This window comes from Arctopsyche grandis, chromosome 8 (genome assembly GCF_051622035.1).
Source record: "Arctopsyche grandis isolate Sample6627 chromosome 8, ASM5162203v2, whole genome shotgun sequence".
Lineage (NCBI taxonomy): Eukaryota > Metazoa > Arthropoda > Insecta > Trichoptera > Hydropsychidae > Arctopsyche > Arctopsyche grandis.
In genome coordinates this window covers 24,104,660-24,124,559 of record NC_135362.1, presented here as the reverse complement: position 1 = coordinate 24,124,559, position 19,900 = coordinate 24,104,660, and the positions used below count along the sequence as shown (strand labels likewise).

Sequence of the window (19,900 nt, the reverse complement as noted above, 5' to 3'; positions counted from 1 at the left end):
GCTGAATTAATCGAGGCTGCGTGGCTCGATATCGGGGTCACCAGTTATGGGGGATGAACGAATGAGACGACTGGCATGTTGATGCGCGTGCTTTATTTATTACAGCTGAAGGCAGAGTGGTTGCTACTCTGAACACAGCCGAGTTGGTCCCCACTCGCAGGAAGGTGACCAAACTCGACCATGTCGTATAGCGAGCCGCCACAATATTATTCTAATGTTAATGTACAGCATAATAGGAAAAAAAACTCAAAAACCTATTTACAATTCTTATAAATGCTCATAATACATTCAATACATAATATTAATTAAAAACGCTCTAATGTCGATGACCTAAAGCAGATTGTGTTTAGGTAATCTAAATGTTTTAAGAGAATTCAAGTAAATGTATTAAATGCGTCCATGATTCTCTAATGTTCGTAACGTTTTTAGAAGAAATATTTTTTGGAAAAATTTCCTGATTTTGAATTTGAAAAAATGGTCACCTTAACTTTGACTCAAAATATTTGTGACTTTTGTGACATTAATGAGTGACTATTGTACCCTCGATGGTGCTGTTCACTACATACTAACTGATAGTATCAATTGTCATTTATGTATTATAAGCATTTTAATTCGACTAGTCAATAGTTTTGCTTTCAAGCGCACAAATTTAATATGTGTATTGAATTGCAGAAACTTATCGTTTTCGATGACGAATCGCAACCAGTGATCCGTTTACAACAGTCGCCGTCGACAATTCGATGGGAAGCGTCGTTGCTTGCACATATCATCGCTATAAATCCAACATTAAATTCGAACAGACCTATCAAAATGGCCAGCAATCCAATCTCGTCAAAAAACCAGATTGCAAGGAGGCCAAACTGGCCAAATTTTCAGCATCAGCACCCTTCGACCTCACAAAACAGGTATGTACATATTTGAAATGATCGAGTTGCAAATATTTTAGCGATAAACATGAACATCACCGAGTACATACATTAAGACGAATGCAAGTGCGATAAGAAAGAGAGTTTTTTTTCGTTTATCTGCATTGATTAATTTGTAAAAGAAACAGCTCAATATGTGTTTGATGACGCACATGGCTGTTATAAATCACCGAGAGAAAGTTTGAGCTCAGGGAAAAATTTAATTTAGTAACAAAAAAATTATTAAAAATAAAAATAAATATTGTGTTCTTAGTAAATACTCGAATTTTGTATAAAAATTAAAAATAGCTGTTTTTATGAATTTTGTCGATGAATTTGTCACCGCTGGACAATGAATTCTCTCAAGTGGCTTACCATTTCGGACAGGGCCCCGGAAATTTGTAGCATCTCCCCCCCCCCTCATCTAAAGCATTTGTGATTAAGGAAGAAATCAGTCAGACAGAAAGGCACGTGACACATGGTTTTTTTAGATTCAGCACGTCTTGTACATATTCATGTGATATTTTGATTTTCGGTGATATTTTGTTCTTGTATTGATATAAGCTTGACAGTGATCGGTAGCGCCAAATCCCATATTGGAAGAAATGTAGGAGAAACATGTCGAAATAATAAGAAAGATCGTATGAATTAACCGAAAAATAAAGATCGTACGAATTAACAATGAACTGGGAACGTCCTCTCTTGAAGCCAAGACCGCGTGCCGTGCCGTTCATCTCTATGTGTTCCAAAAATGGTTCGTTATTGTTAACCATGCTTTTTTACATACCTCCTTTACGTTTCACTTACGATTACAATTCAGGAAAAAGTTTGCCTCTTATCCGATCGATTTCATACTTTGCCATATTGCTCATTTTGGTCATCAATATAAGTAAATGGATCCTCCACCATTACGATGGTGCAAAAATATCGTGTAAGACGCGTTTGATATCTGCCCGGCGAGATAGTCGTTGACGTTTATCCATCGTTTGTTTATTAGTTTTAAACATAGATGGCGGTAGTAAAATAAAATTATTGTTTTTATTCAAAATAATAATTTTATATACAAATTATAGAAGAGATATGTTTTTAAAAAACTTTTTTTTATTAATTATGGTATGCATTTCAAAGCAGAAAAATTGTAAATTTGTGTTTGTTATCCGGATAATTTGCTCTCTTGATTTGTATGTAAATTGAGCGGTCTATTGTTATTTGTCAAGCACCCAACCAACGCCGAAGACTAGTCATTAAATCATTTGTATTCCTCGTAATAGAAACTGGTATAAATTTGTCTAGGGATTAATATGAACCTTTTAATGATTTCGATCATTTCAATTTAATATCCTGTGTATTTGTTAAATATCAAAATGTAAAGAAAATATATAAATTTTGGGTTTGGTGCATCCGCTCTAAAATCGCCAGATTAACAGAACGGCAGCTTTAAACATAATTCTCGTTTTCTCGCATGATAGATTGCACATCAGATGACGAGTAACCTTTCGATGTGCACAGATGCAATTATTATTATTCGAGAAGATGAGAATTGCATTTAAAGCAGCCGTCCGTTAATCTGTCGTTCAATTTGTCTGGCGATTTTTATGTATGTATGTACATATGTATATATCTAGTGAAAAACACTAAATCGTCAGCGTATTCTTTTCGGTTTAGTTGCATCTTTATTTCCGAGTGCCATAAGTTATGACGCCGAATGATAGTTATGGCCCATAACTATCATTCGGCGTCATACGATTTTTTTCTGAGGGTCTTTTAGAAGGAAAAATCGTTTCTGAACTAAGAAGAGGTTTGTAAAAAGTGTATGTTCGCCAACCTAAAATTATCTAATAGTCAAAAGATAACATTCGAGTGAAACTTTGAATATGCTAAGGAAAATTATAAAAATATGTTCGATAACTTGCTGATCTCATCTGGGTGACATTATTTACCTTTAAAAAATAGCTTTGTGGCTTTGTGGCTATCCTTTGTAGTAAACTACATATTTTCACCCCACCTTTATGGACATTATAATTATGTATGTATGTATATCTTAAACACATTTCATTAAAATTTAAGTTATCTAATATTGGTATTTGGTATTTCGATATGGAACAATTATAATATTATCAAACTGCATACAAAGTCATAAAGAGATAAAACTGCTAAATTAAGGCCTAAAGACTCTGGGGGATGGTTGGATTGAAATTACGGTATTGTTGGAAACACGACTATTTAATATGACGGGCGGGAAGAAAGTAAAGTAGTTGCCACCATGCTAGATTTTATAGATTTTAAATTAAGATATATAGGGAATCACTGTATTTTAAACTGATTCATTAACAACCAAGTTGGGAAATTAAAATACTTTAAGCTTTACCTACAAATTATTGTTCAGCGGTTAAAATAGCAGATATCAGGCCTCCTCATCACATTTGCTAGCCAGAAAGTCTCACTGGCATTACAAATAGTATTGTTTGCTGGTGACAGGTTTGTTGTGCTTGTATCTCATTAACAAAAATCCAGATACCGATTACGTATCTACTAAAAGATTTAAACCATAATGTTCTCAAATGAATACATGTTATTAACGATTTCAGACAAAATTTACCCAAGTTTTCTAATGAAGTTTACGAAATGCTCAAATGTCCTGTGTGCTATGAAGTAATGCAGTTGCCCATCTACATGTGCACCACTGGACACAATATTTGCAACACTTGCAAATGTACCAGAACCAATATCAATTGTCCACTGTGTAATGCTCCATTTTCCTCTCAACGGAATTTCGCGTTGGAGAAGATTTCAGCAACGGTAACTATTCTTGAATTTCACATTTCAACTGCTTAAATTTGATGTTTTAAGAGAGTTTCATTTTTTTCAGACTGTAGTACCATGTTTAAACAAGAGCTACGGTTGTGAGTTGGTTACTTCGCGAGAAAAAATTTCGAAGCATGTGGGATATTGCCAATACCAACAGTATATCTGTCCCATGCAAAAGTATTCTATGGGCTGTTCGTGGAAAGGTATTTTAATAATAATTTATTATAATTTTATTTATGCTTTCAATTTTTATTTATAATTAATTTTGCTTGAAATCATTTCAATAAGATGTTATAGGAGAAAATGCTATTTAAGAATGGAGACGGGGGGTTCTAAAACATTTTTGTACGTGGGCGGCCGATCCCCTTGGGACGGGCCTGTATATTTATTATTATTAAAGGGCGGCTAGTCGTAGTTGCTTTTGCAAATAGCAATTGACCGTTCCATTAGTGTTCAAAGCAAGAGAGGAAAAAAGCATGTTTTTTCTAAAAAAACTGACTCTTTTTGTGTTAAAAGCAACTGGCATTAGCCGAAGTCTAAGTACACTGTTCGACACGAAAAATGGTTCAGAGACGAGATATGACTTTTCTTATAGATCTATGCCCAGTAAACACGAATCTGGTAATAAAAATGTTGATTGGCTCGAGATTCGGAGATATATGTGTTTTTTCAAATCACGCGATTTTTCTATATCTTGATGTTGTTCGGACGATGTCTCAAAATTTGTCCATTTCCTCGCAATTTTACCGATTTAAAATTCAGCACACTTCCATTTGACCCTTTTAAACGAAAACAAAAAAAAATTGTGGGCAGAACACCATCCCAATAAACGTGTTTCAATAGAAAATACTCAATATAAAATAGTATTAACAGTGGGAAAAAATCCTAAGTGTAAATACGTACTTTTGACTTTTGATTTGAACTGGACGACTACTTAAAGAGATTTGAAATCTGAAAAGCACTACAAATGAAAGATAAAATGCCCAACTATAGATTCCAATATTCATTTTGAACAGGAAATGGACAGATTTTGAGACATCGACCGAACAACACCAAGATATAGAAAAATCGTGCGATTTAAGAAACACATATGTATATCTCCGAATTTCGAGCCAATCAACATTTTTTATTACCAGATTCGTGTTCACTGGGCATAGATCTATAAGAAAAGTCATATCTCGTCTCTGAACCAAAAAAAAGTCATCATTTGTCGAACAGTATTATTATTAGAGGTAGGATAGCCAAGGTGCCGCTCATTGTTCCATTGTTGTAAATCCTTTGTAAAAAAGGTTCGACAAACCTTTAACAATGCATTTACATTTGAACAATACGCGGCACCCTCTGGGTCTGGGCTTTAGTTATTATATTCAAATGCACAATTCGTGATCTGCTTAAACATCACATTCCAGGTAACATATCAGTTCTTTTGGACCACTTCGAAAGGAACCACCCGAGCAACATAGTGCTGACCCCTGGCTCGCAGGTCACTTTTAAAAATTTGAACCTCAATTTGAATGACCGCAACATGCAGCTGTTTATCTACAGCAACCTGTACTTCTTGTACCACATTAAAATTGACGTGGTCTCCAAAATTGTCGGTTGGGCCATACAGTACGTTGGCAGCGAGGAGAAAGCCGAAGATTGGAACTACGAGATCGTCATTTACAACTCGTCCAACCTTCGCAGGAAGATCACTTTCCTCAATAGTTGCCTGCCTTACAGAGCTAGCGCAGACGAGGCCATCGGTTCTGGACAGTGTGCTGTAATTCCGTTACAAGTCATGAGGAGCTATCTAAACGCTAATGGAGATTTCACTTTTAAATTTTACATGAGGGAAAGAATTGAAAGAACTACGGTTGCTTATTAAATAATGACAATAAAACTCCCCCAATTTGTAATGAAAAAATATTATATGATTTCAAATATTTGAGATTGTTATATTATAATTCTTAACTTAAGCCGATGACGTGCCGTGAAATTCTCCCTGTTTTTGTCGCACAGCCTTACTTACGTGTGCGCGAGTAGTGAGACAAAAGCAGATATAATTTCACCGCACGCCACTGACCTAAGCCTATAGGGGTGAGTTGAATTTGCCTGTTTTGAGTACATATGGATTGAAAAATTTAATACAAAGTGTTTCAGAACTAAAATTATCTAAAGTTGTCTTATCGCGTCGTGCAATTCTGCACTTAAACTTACATAAAATTGTTGAAGAAACATTTAAATTATTCAAAATAGCACCATTTATAAAGTTTTATAAATCATTGTAAATTTAGAATTTTAGAAAAATTACACCACAAATTGTGGACATACTTCATTCACTTTTACTTATTATTTTAAGTAAATAATTTTAATTGAAAAATTATTATTCAATATGAATTTTTAATGAAATTTCAAACAATAAATAATACTTCAGATTAATTAAAGCAATTCGTTCCACAATAAAAAAAATTGTCTTATTATTAATATTAATTGATAATATTTTGAATAAAGGTTTATTTTATCAGAGTTATGAAGTCGTTAAAAAAACACGACTCTAATTCCAATTTTATAAATGTGAATATTTTTTAATGTCTATATACATATACCATTTGGTTAATTTTTGAATATCACTAATGAGTACTAGTGCAGAGTGCTACACATATGTATGTATAGTGAGCTATTGTATGTACATCATTATTTTTTTATTAAACTTTTTCACTTTAAATATTTCGAATTTTTTATTTATAAATAGATAAATACATGAAACCAATAAAATGTACGTATTAAGCGTAATGAGTTTTTAAAATATCAGGCCTCTCTTCATTTCGACCTAAACATGAGAAAAAGGTAGAAACGCTCTCTCAGATCTCCGTATCTTGGGTATTGGTGAATCACTCTATTAGTAATTCAACATTCTTACAGTAATACACATTTTTATGTAAAAAATATAAATGATTTAAATGTGAAATTTGAGTCGGAGTCCCGCGAATTTTTCACGACTTCGACTTCAACTCCGACTCCGACTCAAGCCAAAAAGTTATATATAATATTATATATTATTTATCGTATATTTTAAATTTAATTAAAATTTTCTACCTACATTTTCTCCATTAGTTTACACCTAGTAACTTTTAAGCCATCCACAGCAAAAAAAAAATTTGGTGTCAATTAAATAAATTATTTAATGTGTGTAATTAAACAGCTTTCATTATCAGCGCTCGTGTTGTGTCGGTGAATAGGTATATAGTATACTGTCACACTGCATTCAATAATGACCAAACCGCACAAAATGGCAAAGTTTCAAAACGATCAAAAGAATGTAGGATATCAAATCCAAAAGTTGTCAGACGAACGAGCGAAGGTAGGTATATGTAGAAGAGGCTTGTAATATGTAATAAAAAGACGCTCCGTCCCTTTCGCGCGCTTTGTGAGTACGAGAACGCGCCAACTCTTAGTTACAGACCTGTACATAAAATGTAATTGATGCCATGATGACAAAAAATCATTGTCAGATATTCTTAAAAAAGTTATATTATTTTACCTTATTTACACTCCCAAAACAAAAATTTAAATAATTTAAAATTCGTATGTATGCAATTGTCATTAATTCAATGCAGCAAAATAGATTTTAATAAATATTGTAAATAATAAATCACTTGAACATTTCGACGCATGTTAATTGAGTTTAAATTTATTGTGTCAAATATAACACTCGGTTTCGGTCGTTTATTATAATTTCATATTTGTTCGAGTAGTGACTGATAATCTAGAGTTTATTCTAAATTATTTAATTTATATTTTGACACAGTATATACTTACATACAACTTTTTTTATAAAAACACATAAGTCATGTCACAATCATGGAATTCTCGACTTTCGCCCTTACTTCCTAGGGCGCCTGAAAGACCAAGTACTGCTCAAGTGGTGGGTGGCGGGTATGTATTCAATTTTACATGTATTTCGACAATTTTTCTTTAGAAAAAAGTTAGATAATTATAGTAAAACAGCAATTACATACATATTTTCAATATTTAATCACATTTGTATTGTTACAAATTATAATTACAGTTTCTTTGAAGTGCTTCAACATTGCACAAATACATTCAAATGTTACAATTGTGACAAATATTTCTCTACAATTGTTAAAAAATAACTGGTTCCCTCAAAGCAAAATCATTTAAAGCTGTAATTTATTGTATATCAACAAAAAAGCTGTGTTAAAAGATTTACCTTAAAACACATAATAATAAAAAAGCATGCTGCTGAAGTACATATTATGTTACATTTTATTTTTATGTAAACAGATTTATAATTGCAAAAATAATTTAAAAAAAAACTTTTTGAAGTTATTAAAATGGACATTAACTTATCCGTGTATGTATTAAGGTCTGTTCATACCTATCCAGCACGACTCGTATCCTGCAGGTGTCCTGCAAGTGCGGATAGTATTCTTTGGTACATTTTATGGACGTATTCATACTCCATTCGCGCATGCGCATTTACGCATTCATGCGCGTCCATATAGAATGTACTAAAGAATACTGTCCGTACTTGCAGGACACTTGCAGGATACTTGCAGGATTCGGGTCGTGCTGGATATGTATGAACAGACCTTTATATGTACATATAATACAATTTTAAAACGTGATATAATATATATATTTTCAGACCGTCTGAAAATGAACAGGAATTAGCAGGCGCTACAGAAGAATTATACGAAATATTGAAATGCGATGGCTGCTCCAAAATGATGATTTCAATTATCCTTATGTGTGACAATGGTCACAATATTTGCCACATATGCACTAAAGGTGGGATGATAGTTCCATGTCCACGCTGCGACAAACTCGTGTGGAAGAGAAGAAACTATGTAATAGAAGCTCTCGCTTCAAAGGTGACTACATCATTATTTTAAATTAAACTACATGTTATTTGTATTTATATATTTACTAACGATATAATTTTTAATATTAACTAAAGAGGAATTTGTTCGACAATATATGGTCTGTGAATCTATCCGTGTGAACTTTTAGAACATGTTTAAGAACGTACCTATTTAAATTAAGCCATCGAATGTATGTGCATAATTAAATTCAAATTAGAATTTCCACGCAATATAGACGGAAAACTCACTGCCGTATTGCAAAAACCGGTAGAATTTAAATATTTATAAATAAACATTTTGGCATATTTTCAAACCGCTAAATCTTGTTTAAATACTCTTTTGATACTTTTATAAGGACAATACTCTTTATTTCCATCATCAAAAGTGCATATTATATTACAATAAGTGGAAATAGGAATTTTTCAATCAGTTGAATCAGTTGAATGACTCACACGCGACTTTCCAGTGCTGCCAATCTTTTATGAATGTAGCTTTACACGCTTAGTTTTTTATTTGATAATTCTCAGAGAATTATCTAGGCATGTATATTTAATTTTACTATTAATTTGTCAATTCAAATGATGTCCAAATCTTCTACCTTATATATGTACATACATATGTACATACCAGAGGCGGCTCGTCTATATGGGCTGCGGGCCTGCAGCCCTCCCAGAATAGTAAAAATATATGCTATTTTTGCCGTCCATATCCGTAGGGCTGCAGACCTCCCATTAGAGTACATATGCAGCTATCTTTGCCCGATTAATCTCTATGAATTCTCACGAGCCACCGCTGGTACATACCTATTTTCAAACACCAAACCAAACCAAACATTTCCAAGCCATTCAAAATAAACAAGTTGAAAATAAAATAATTAGCACTACACTCAAGATTCAAAACAAACAGTTACTTAATTACTTTTCTTAATAATAACAATTATTTAATTACTTTTCTTAATAATATTTGTAACTTCTATTATCCTGAGAAGTAAAGTTTTTTGGCTTATATTGAGGTGTTCATAAGAAAGATCATTAAAGAGCTTTAATTCTTTATAGGAAATGTCCGGATTTTTAAATTAAAGATTTTTAAAAGTTTAAATATTTTTTTTAATTCCCATTTTAAACAAAAGGTGTTACTGTTGCTCAGTTGAGTTTTTCTTTAGTGCCTATAAAAGAAAAACCTTTATCTACATACGAAGTATCAATAGATTAAGTTTTATATTTCTACCTATCTAACCATGACATCAATTATAAGGTACTCATGTATGTATATATATATATATATATATATATATATATATATATATATATATATATATATATATATATATAAAAGGGTTCGGTGATTACTTCTCAGATGTGAATCGCTAACACATGTGTAGCAGTAACATAACATATTTGAGCAGTTTTCTGTATGGCAACTTTCCTGTGCGACAGGAAATCCGCGCGAGCGATTTTCGTGCTGTTGGAGATTCACATTTGAGAAGTAACCCATTTACCATATAAAAGACTCAATAGCTCTCAAATATATATATATATATATATATATATATATATATATATATATATATATATATATATATATATATATATATATATATATATATATATATATATATATATATATTTATATATGATTTAAAAAATATCTTTTTAGTTTCTCGAGTCGTGTCCAAACCTTGGATGTCCACTAATAACATTTCCCGTCAAAATCAGCGCACATGTAGATTCTTGTAAATACAAACTATATACATGTCCCATGCTGAGATACAAATACGACAGCGAATGCGGTTGGATAGGTATATAAGATACTCTCTTTTATCATGTTATATATCCCACAATGTATAGATAATTGAATTGTTGTAGTTACTTCCATTGTTTATTCAACAATGGAATTCTTATCAACTGGCTCGTTCTTATTCAATATACAAATATTCAGTATATTTAACATCTAAATAAAAATATCGAACACTATTTTAGGTAGCTTGGAAAATTTTCTGCAACATTTTGAAGCCAGACATTCTAATTACATGAAGGTCAGTGTTGATAGACTCATACCATTGAGGAGATTCAACGTAACCAAAGAATTGAAAATGATGAGCCTTTTCACATACAAAACTTTAATATTTCTTTTCCATTTGAAAGTTAGTCCAATACTGAGAAGGATCAGTTGGGCGATTCAATGTGTGGGGCCGGATAGGATGTCAATGGATTGGTGCTATGAAATTGAAATTTCCAACAGGGAAGAAGTCGGTAGAAAGGCTCTCCTCAGAGAAAAGTGCATTCCCTTAACAAGAAATGCTGAAAAAGAAATGGACGCGGGACATTGTGCTGCTTTGCATTTGGATACAATTACGAATCATTTAAACATATTCGATGAATTGAAATTTAAATTTCGAATGTTGGAGATGGATCTACTCGAACATGCACTAGGAAGTCGATAAATATTTTATAATTCAAGTCTAAAAAAATGTGATAATATAATAATTTGTAAATAATTTTAAAAAACTAATTGTAATTTTATATCAATCAATATGACGCTCAATAAATACATTGAAAAGATTTTAATTGTTGTTTTTTTTATATGTATAACAATTTATTTTTTCTATCCACGTTAAAAGAACATAATGCAGAAATAATAAATCGGTGGGGCAAATGGCGACTATTTTTTTTTTACTTCACAATCCCAAGAATAGTAGTAGCAAGTCAACAAAATTATCTGGTCTGGTTCCATCTTTAAACAAGTCCTAATTGAGCCCCAGCGCATCTGATTGTCAAATAATGAAGCAATGAGTTACCTCATATATCTTATAATTTTAAAATAATGTCTATACTATTTTACCAAAATTACCCCTTTGAGACGACCCCACAGTGAAAGGTCTGTAGTGCTTAAATCTTAACATTTCCAAAATCAATTCATATAATAATTTAACATTATTCATTATCGGTATCTTCGAATAAACGAGATCTAATCACATCTCCTGACGCAATTCCATACCATAACGTCACAATGCAAAGCTGTAATGATCGTCGATGAATCACATTTGGATTTCAAACGTTCCTATGGCTATTTTATTGAAAGTTTTGCAGCAAGGCATCATGCCAACCACCCTCATCGGAATGGAATACTTTACCAAGTAGTCACCAGTAACTGTTTTTACTTTTATCATATTATTCTATGCGGAGCGACAGTGTGAAACGACGGAGTGGTTTTAATGCACGATTGATGTTTGAATGGGTGGGAGGAAGTCATGAAAAACCAGGACCGCTCTAAAGGATAATTTGACGGTGCAAAACAGAGAAATTTAATATAAGTAGAAGTGGCTTTAGGTGTTATATTGTTGACAAGTGACATTCTATCCACGGACAGATCTAAATAATTTTAGCATCAGTCGCATTTGACGCTTGGTGCTCGACGTATGTCCGATAGAAACTTCTCTGTTTGTTTATATTACTCGCAAGATGGGTAAGCATCGGTAAAAATTGCACAATACATTCAAAAACACACAATAAACAACATGGGATACATTTTTATAAGTAAATTGATCCGATTGTATTCCGTGCGATGTAGCGTATTTATAGAGACGTATCACGTAAAATTTATTTGTATGGGCCCCTCTATTCTTATTACATATCTCTGGTACAGAACACCCAGGCGCCAAACCCCCAAAGGGCGCATGCGAAAATTTGACGCGATGTGATGGGTGTCGCCAACATTTCGTAAATTAAGATATAATTATATAAAATATATAGTAAAAGGATGAAAAGTAGAAGTTTGAGATAACATCAATGGTTTGTTATCCGACTACGTGCAAAACGGCTTTTATAGGTACATATATACTTTTAATACACAAATACAATACATTCATCAAATCTATAAATCAGTCTAGCTTCGTCAGTCAATTGAGCCTGACATCCTTTGTTTTTCGAATCTTTCACACACGATTTCTCATTTATTTACATTATCAACCAAGATTATTTATTTACATTATCAAAATAAAGAAGGTAAGATCATTTATTTATATTTTGCGAGTATGTTTTGTCCGGGTCTACCTCACGGGCCTGAATGTCAAACGCCCGAAAACGCAAATATCGGAAGGCAAAGATCGAAAATCGAAAGATCTTAAGTCGAAAGATAAAAAAAGGGTGCATGGTAAACGGTACATACTCACTTAATTTGCGCGAGCAGGATACAACAGGAACAAGAGGAACAGGCTTTTCCTCCCTCATTAATGTACGCGCGCAGAATACGATCTTTGCCTTCCGATATTTGCGTTTTCGGGCGTTTCACATTCGGGCCCGTAAGGTAGACCCGTTTTGTCCCTATCCGCCCTTTATTGATAAGTCACAAGTTGCAATGGCAATAGTTTGACGTGTCGAGGCCAAGCGTAGTTACGATGACGTATTTTCAGCTGTTTGGATCGGTCTGTGACAGATGACAGTCGTGCTGAGCAGAGCGCTCTCTTTCCGCGTTCCACTTTGCATGTTTCCACCACTTTCGTCACTGAACTCGATCGTCCCATTCCCTGGGATCGCAACGTGTGAGTTATATTAAACGATTCCTATACAACTGCATTCAGCGTTTCGATTATATTCCTCGTCAGATACCATCGACGTCGTCTCTACAATTGCTTTAAATTATCGTATTAAATATAAATTGACATCCATCACCGGGCGAACAATCGCTGAATAAATTGGTTCGATTCATTGACCGGTGTTGCCGCGTCGCGATTTTATTATTTTATCGTCACTTTTTGAAGTGATGTAAACACTTTTGTTCTCGTGAAATAATTGTTCCTCATAGCGAACATAAATTATTGCTCGTAAATACTTTCATTTGTTTTTTAATGTTTTGCTTTTTCATTCGATTACGTAATTTGAATAAAATTTTTGTTATTAACTTCTTGATTCATTTATTTTAAATTTTCTCTCATGAATGATTTTGTTTAATAAGTATATCGAAACTAGCTAAATTGCCCAGCGTTGCTCAAGCGAGTAAAAGCTAAAAAAAGTTGATTTTTTTCAGATAATTTTATGCGCAAATATATATGCAAACATTTTTAACTGCCGATGTGCAGAAATAACCTGATCCTCAAATATATCGGAAAACAAAATAAATGTTTGAGAAAAAAATACTACACGAAATATTCCTCATATAATCACCAGTTGTTAAAAATCAGTCATTTCAAAATCAATATTTACTGTATAAAATATATACGTCATGTTTTAATGGGGTTATTTTTTTTTTGAATTCTTGATATTTGATGTCTCCAAATACTTCCATATATTATACAAAATACAAATATATTTTTTGTGAGATGTTTCCTTGTATGTAATTATTCCAAATAAAATAAGGTAAAAAACATGTTTTTACTCATTTTGGAACTACAGCACATTCAATTTGTCAAATTGTGATAACATTTTGATACCATTCAAAATATTTGAATGCGTATAATCCGACAATATAATACTGTTGGAGTCTTTATTCGATATTTCGTATTACTATTAGATCCTATAATTATTTATTTTTTTATACTGGGTATATTGTAATAATGGCCTAATTTGCAGGAAGTGTCCATTTAATCTGAATTTCAGAGTCTATTATGTAGCAAATTGAAAGCGTAATAACACATAAATATAATAATCAATTTTACATGAAAATTAATTTACTGACGACCATTAAATTCGAATCGAGGCAATATGTATTTGCAAGACAATAAAATTGAAATAAATTAAATTTTAGTTAAGTCGATATTATGACTGCGGAATTTTGTTTTTTCTCAAATTTTCTTAATTTATTTGTAATATGTATGTACATAAGTCATGAAATTTTCCTTATTTATTTATAAAATTGCGCAAGAAATATTTAAATACTTACAAGTGCAAAGTCCACTTTTTTCCTAAGTTTTATATGTACTTGTAATTCATTTTATTGCAACAACGAAACTTTGGATTTAAATTTGAGTTTAAAAAAAAGCTTGTCTTGTTTCATAATTAAATGCATAATGAGTTTATAATGGAAGGAAAATTACACAAAAATAATTTTATACAATTGTGAAACACACCAAGGTAAGTCTAATTAGATAAGTGACGAGACAAAAAAAAAAATAATCTGCTGAAATTTATACTGCAATTATGTACACACTTTATTTGTCAACACTCAATTAGAACATCAAAAATAGGGTTGCCGAAGCGAAGTATTATTTAAAAGATTGAAAAGCCCTGACTTTATCTTAATGTGCACGTTTTATCGCATACATTTACATAATATTCTATCGACCCAAACCGATATTGTGTTGAATTTCAAGTTGAATCGTTTTAAATTAATTTGTTTTATTGTATGTTGCAGATTCCTGTTTGTCCTGTTTGGACAAAAGTGAAAAGTTAAACAGCGTACAAAAAACAAACAAAAAAAAATGAAGGAAATGTTTCAACAGTATAAAGCTTGCATGACCGGTCGATGGCTCGTCGTCGACTTCTTGGCGATATTTTTCGGAATGGGGGCGTGGGTCGGAGTGAACGGAATGTTCGTCCAACTGCCGCTCCTGGTAAAATCCGCACCCGAGTCATGGAGTCTACCCTCGTACATGTCCATAGCCGTTCAGATCGCAAACCTCGGACCCATCTCGTACGCACTCTTCAGAAAGTTCTATTCGAAACGTTTGAACGACTCGTACTGGATCTATTCCATACTGTTCATAGGCATAGTATCGTCACTCCTTCTGTCTTTCTTCTACAACTACGTCACAGTAGTAAACGGAGAGGAGAGCAGCGTTGTATTTCTGATACTTGTATTCTTCACGGCGATAGTCGGCTGCACCAGCTCCGTTCTATTCTTCCCCTATATGAGATATTATAAAGAGATGTATCTGATAAGCTATTTGATTGGAGAAGGCTTGAGCGGCTTCGTTCCGAGTATTTTAGCGCTAGCTCAAGGTATAGGAGGCAATCCGGAATGCTCCAACAGTCAGCCTGTATACAAAGATCCAGCATTCAGCACACGAATCTTCTTCTTGATAATATCTCTAATCATGATATTGAGTTTTACAGCTTTCGCTTTACTGAACAATCTGACAGCGTGCAAAAACGAAAGGATTTCAGCAAACAATGCAATTGCGAATCCGACAAGAAGGGAATATTCTTTGAAACCGCAACACAATATCGATCTGGAAGATATTAAAGACACTGATAAGTATTCGGACAATCATAGTATTTCCACCGTCGTGTCGAATGATCACGGCAAAGGCTTGTCTCTGCTCCGTTCGACTAATCTGCTGCTGTTGATGGGGGTGGTTAGCGCTTTTGGCAACGGAGTGTTTCCGAGCATACAATCGTTTTCTTGCCTGCCATATGGGAATACGGCTTATCACTTGGCTGTGACGCTCGGCAGCATGGCGAATCCGTTTGCGTGCTTCTTGGCCGTGTTCTTGCCGCACACTTCTAATAGGTCGATTTCTATTTTGGCTTCGTTGTGTTCGGTGTTTATAGCTTATGTTTTGGCCACGAGTGTCCTCAGCCCTACACCACCTTTGGTTGACACCGTAGGAGGCATTGTCATCATTGTAAGTATAGACAAACCAAATTTTAATATTGTAACCGCTAGCTAAGTACGGCTGAAACATTTTAGCCCAATCACATGAAATATAAAGATATAATTGAAAACATGAATATAAAGCTTAATAAACATTGACACATTGAAATCTATGTGTGTTAAAAATCAGCAACTCGAGTGAAATAACACCGAGCAACAAAACACGTTTTTTAAATACCGGAGCAGAGGCAAATCTGTCTTTCCTTAGTTAGGCCCACTGAATTCGAATGTGACAATGGTTTTTTCTCCTTTATGATATAAGAGCGTTTAAAAACATGCGCAATTTTTACAGATTTAAGTATTTTAAACCAATAAAAATCAAAACCAATAGGAAAAACATCTGACTATTAATTCCAATACTCACTTTTGCCACAGCAAAACCAGATTTTGAGTTAAAGACTGCAAAAGCCGAAAATCTGTAGAAATTGCGCATTTTTTTAAACGCTCATATCTCCTAAACGAGAGAAAACCAACAAAAATCATTATCATATTCGAATTCAGTGCGTCAAACTAATTTTTTTTGTTGTTCAGTGTAATTAACGCTTTCATTGCTTTTTCGTTGTATCATATACCTAAGGCTTCTTCAAAACAGTTTATAATAAAATAAATACAGCAATATTTCAACGTGAAAAGAAAAAAAATCAAAAATAAACTGTCTACGATATCATATAAGAGCGGCACAGAATAACTCGAGACGATCTATTATATATGATATAACAATATATATATCTTTACACGTCAAATATTTATCGTCATCACGTCGAAGGTTGAGCTTAATTGAACACTTAACATACTCTTCATACAAATGAAACACAGATAACATACACGCGTTGGACACTCGAAACGAATATTGCCCACAACTACATATGTATCACATTATCAAGCTTAAACCTCCACGTGATATGGTAATCGACTCATTATGCATTTTTCGTGTTCAGGTCATAGTGTGGATAGCCGTCGTGGGACTGGTCAGCTACATCAAACTGTGCATATCTACGATATTCCGATCCGAAGGTGGATCGTGGATGTTCTACTGCGGTGCAGCATCGCAGCTGGGATCCGCCATCGGATCGCTAGTGTCTTTCTTCTTGGTAAATTACACGGATCTCTTCGTCGCGAGCGAACCCTGCAAATAGTCCTGCTCAGAGTAACTTCAAGTAACTGCGTAAGTTCAAGAATCGATCTCTATCGTCGTGGATCGGTTTCTCGTAGCACCCATTACTACGATGTACTTAAACTCTAACCACACAATACACATTCCCATATGATGTATATGTATGTATATGATGTGATAAGCTAAAAACTGTTAAATAATAGTAGGTGTTAAGACAGATCAGTATTTCACTGTGAGGACGTCTTCCGATGCGTGTAGTTTGATATTTTGACTAAAGTGCCATTGTTATGAATTATTTGTCGTTAATTTGTTTATATATATATACAGTCGAACTCGCTTAGTACGAACTAGACCTAAGTTTTATATAACTCGTTATACGAATTTTCTGATATAAAAATGCAAAAAAAATCTGATTGAAAAAGTCATTCATAAATATTATCTTTTGACAATCGATTTATGAAAGATAATAGACATTTGAATATATCATGTATGTGTATGTTACAGTGAAACTGTAATTGTCATTGAAGTTATAATTTCACTGGCTCAAGCAGTGAGTGCGGGTATAACAATAGAATTACAAATTCACTTGTCAATGTCAGTGTATTTGTAAATCGAATTACACCACTTACTAACAACTCTAACACCCTAATCTTAAATAAATAAAACCAACCCTAACTTAACTTAACCTAACCTTTTTTTTATCGTCGGAGGTGGGGAATCTTCAAAGGACACCTTCCAGCCCACACTGGAGGATAGTGTCGGATTTTTGCCGACTAAACCCCACCCCGAACACATTTTCATGTTTTACTTCGAGGAAGCAGATTTGTCTTGGCCATTTTCGACTCTACCTTCATAGTCTCGGGTTCTCTCTGTGTCTTCTTTTATCTTCATTACTGTCGAAGCAAATTATTCCCACGCCGACCAGGCAGTTGCACTATTCAGCGGGTTTGGTGCATCCGCTCTAAAATCGCCAGACAAACGAACGACAGATTAATAGAACGGCAGCTTTAAACATAATTCTCGTTTTCTCGCATGATAGATTGCACATCAGATGACGAGTAACCTTTCGATTTGCACAGATGCAATTATTAAAATGGTAAATATTAAAATTGAGTTGGATCTTTCTGGCAAGTTTAATAAGGCAAGATCCGGAACTTATCGAATCTTGCTTTATTAAACTCGCCTGAAAGATCCAACTCAATTTTAATAATTGCATCTGTGTACATCGAAAGGTTACCCGTCATCTGATGTGCAATCTATCATTCGAGAAGACGAGAATTGCATTTTAAGCAGCCGTCCGTTAATCTGTCGTTCAATTTGTCTGGCGATTTTAGAGCGGATGCACCGCATCCCTATTCAGCATGTGGAAACCTAACCTAACCTTAAATAAATAAGTGTTGGCTGCTAAGATATTATGATGTGTTCGCTTCCGCATCCAGTCCCACACATGTGGCATCAAAAAAAGCCAAAATCGAAACAGATATTGGACCATGAGGACAGTGGGGAAGAGGAGCGGGGTTTGTGACGTGGGGTGGCGCGATTCGTATCGGCGACGCACTATCATCCAACTATCAAAAATGATAATTTCACTAATAGGGGTTAGTGAAATGTAATTGAATGATTTCACTGAACTCTACTTAATAAAAATGTAATTGGTTATGATTTCATTGAAAAGTCAGTGAAATTATAGTTTTACTGGTGTTATAATTTCACTGTGACAATATACATTGACAAAATCATACTCGTTACACAGCTATCGTAAGTTTATCAAATGTGAGTATTTATTAGTTTAAAGTAAGAGTATCTTTAAACCTATAATTGTTATTACCGAGTAATAACAAAATTCGACTGTATATATGTATGTACATATGTACCATAGATGAAATTGAAAGTGTATTATTAAGTCTTATACACTTGGCCAACGCCAGGTATATCTGTTTTATAAATCTCATTACCATATTAATTTAAGGTTATTTTTAATCTTTCGTTTGGTAATAATGGTTGCTTTTTTTTTGGTTTAAAAATAGCATGTAGAGATAATCCATGAGACATTCATTGTTTTTAGTGTGTTTATTTATAGTGTGATATGTTTTTAATTCATTGTATGATAGTTTGTTTGTTGAATTGATGAATCACCAACGAAATGAACAAAATAATACCTAAATTTTACATATACTGAGACCAAGTTCAGTATTAATCGTACGAAATTTTAAAAAAATATTTTTATATATAATTAAATATATAATAAAAAAAAAGATAATGCAAAATTTTATCATACATATAATAAATAAGTGTGACGCTTATTAGTTTTGAAATGAATGCTTGTTATTAGATATGTATGTACTTGTGGACCGATCAATAGGTGCATATTTTGTTATTAATTTATACAATCATGAAAAGTTTTAAATAAATTTATTATATAATAGCTATGTTATATTGTTTCGTACATAAAAATGTTAATAATAATATCATGTTTTTATTTTATTATATACAATTGATTTTTATTCCGTTATCCCCCTGTTGAGTAATCATGATGATTTTAAAATTAAGATGTAATTATTTATACTGTGCGTATAAATCTTTAAAATTTAGCATATTTTGAATTTGCTTGTTAA

The 19,900-nt window shown here is 33.3% G+C and overlaps 3 protein-coding genes across 5 annotated transcripts; all 3 read left to right on the top strand.

Moving 5' to 3' along the window:
• The first annotated feature begins 727 nt into the window (after positions 1–727).
• LOC143915467 (E3 ubiquitin-protein ligase SIAH1B-like) lies at positions 728–6,417 on the top strand. The gene is made up of 4 exons (XM_077436138.1): positions 728–905; positions 3,494–3,704; positions 3,775–3,916; positions 5,123–6,417. Exons 1-4 carry the CDS (start codon positions 811–813, stop codon positions 5,578–5,580), a joined length of 906 nt encoding a protein of 301 aa, XP_077292264.1. The 5' UTR covers positions 728–810; the 3' UTR covers positions 5,581–6,417.
• Positions 6,418–7,397: 980 nt separating this feature from the next.
• Positions 7,398–11,118, top strand: LOC143915657 (E3 ubiquitin-protein ligase siah-1-like). Its single transcript, XM_077436372.1, has 4 exons — positions 7,398–7,631; positions 8,365–8,590; positions 10,238–10,379; positions 10,561–11,118. The coding sequence occupies exons 1-4, from the start codon at positions 7,546–7,548 to the stop codon at positions 11,022–11,024; spliced, it is 918 nt and encodes a 305-aa protein (XP_077292498.1). The 5' UTR covers positions 7,398–7,545; the 3' UTR covers positions 11,025–11,118.
• Positions 11,119–12,974: 1,856 nt separating this feature from the next.
• Rift (Riboflavin transporter) lies at positions 12,975–19,489 on the top strand. Of its 3 annotated transcripts, none has more exons than XM_077435851.1 (4): positions 12,975–13,121; positions 14,930–16,142; positions 17,110–18,235; positions 18,620–19,489. In XM_077435851.1, exons 2-3 carry the CDS (start codon positions 14,997–14,999, stop codon positions 17,305–17,307), a joined length of 1,344 nt encoding a protein of 447 aa, XP_077291977.1. In that variant the 5' UTR covers positions 12,975–13,121; positions 14,930–14,996; the 3' UTR covers positions 17,308–18,235; positions 18,620–19,489. The 3 variants fall into 3 exon arrangements, with proteins under 3 accessions (XP_077291977.1, XP_077291976.1, XP_077291978.1); XM_077435850.1 differs by having other exon boundaries at positions 17,110–18,381; positions 18,518–19,488; XM_077435852.1 differs by lacking the exons at positions 17,110–18,235; positions 18,620–19,489 and adding an exon at positions 16,594–16,799 and having other exon boundaries at positions 12,994–13,121; positions 14,930–16,436.
• Positions 19,490–19,900: the final 411 nt, after the last annotated feature.

Bases quoted from the DNA above. Each gene is read 5' to 3' on its own strand.
- LOC143915467 (XM_077436138.1), top strand. From the start codon at position 811: ATGGCCAGCAATCCAATCTCGTCAAAAAACCAGATTGCAAGGAGGCCA. The intron at 906-3,493 runs GTATGTACATAT...TAACGATTTCAG, and splicing joins CCTTCGACCTCACAAAACAG to ACAAAATTTACCCAAGTTTT. The intron at 3,705-3,774 runs GTAACTATTCTT...CATTTTTTTCAG, and splicing joins TGGAGAAGATTTCAGCAACG to ACTGTAGTACCATGTTTAAA.
- LOC143915657 (XM_077436372.1), top strand. From the start codon at position 7,546: ATGTCACAATCATGGAATTCTCGACTTTCGCCCTTACTTCCTAGGGCG. The intron at 7,632-8,364 runs GTATGTATTCAA...ATATATTTTCAG, and splicing joins GCTCAAGTGGTGGGTGGCGG to ACCGTCTGAAAATGAACAGG. The intron at 8,591-10,237 runs GTGACTACATCA...ATATCTTTTTAG, and splicing joins TAGAAGCTCTCGCTTCAAAG to TTTCTCGAGTCGTGTCCAAA.
- Rift (XM_077435851.1), top strand. From the start codon at position 14,997: ATGAAGGAAATGTTTCAACAGTATAAAGCTTGCATGACCGGTCGATGG. The intron at 16,143-17,109 runs GTAAGTATAGAC...TTTCGTGTTCAG, and splicing joins TAGGAGGCATTGTCATCATT to GTCATAGTGTGGATAGCCGT.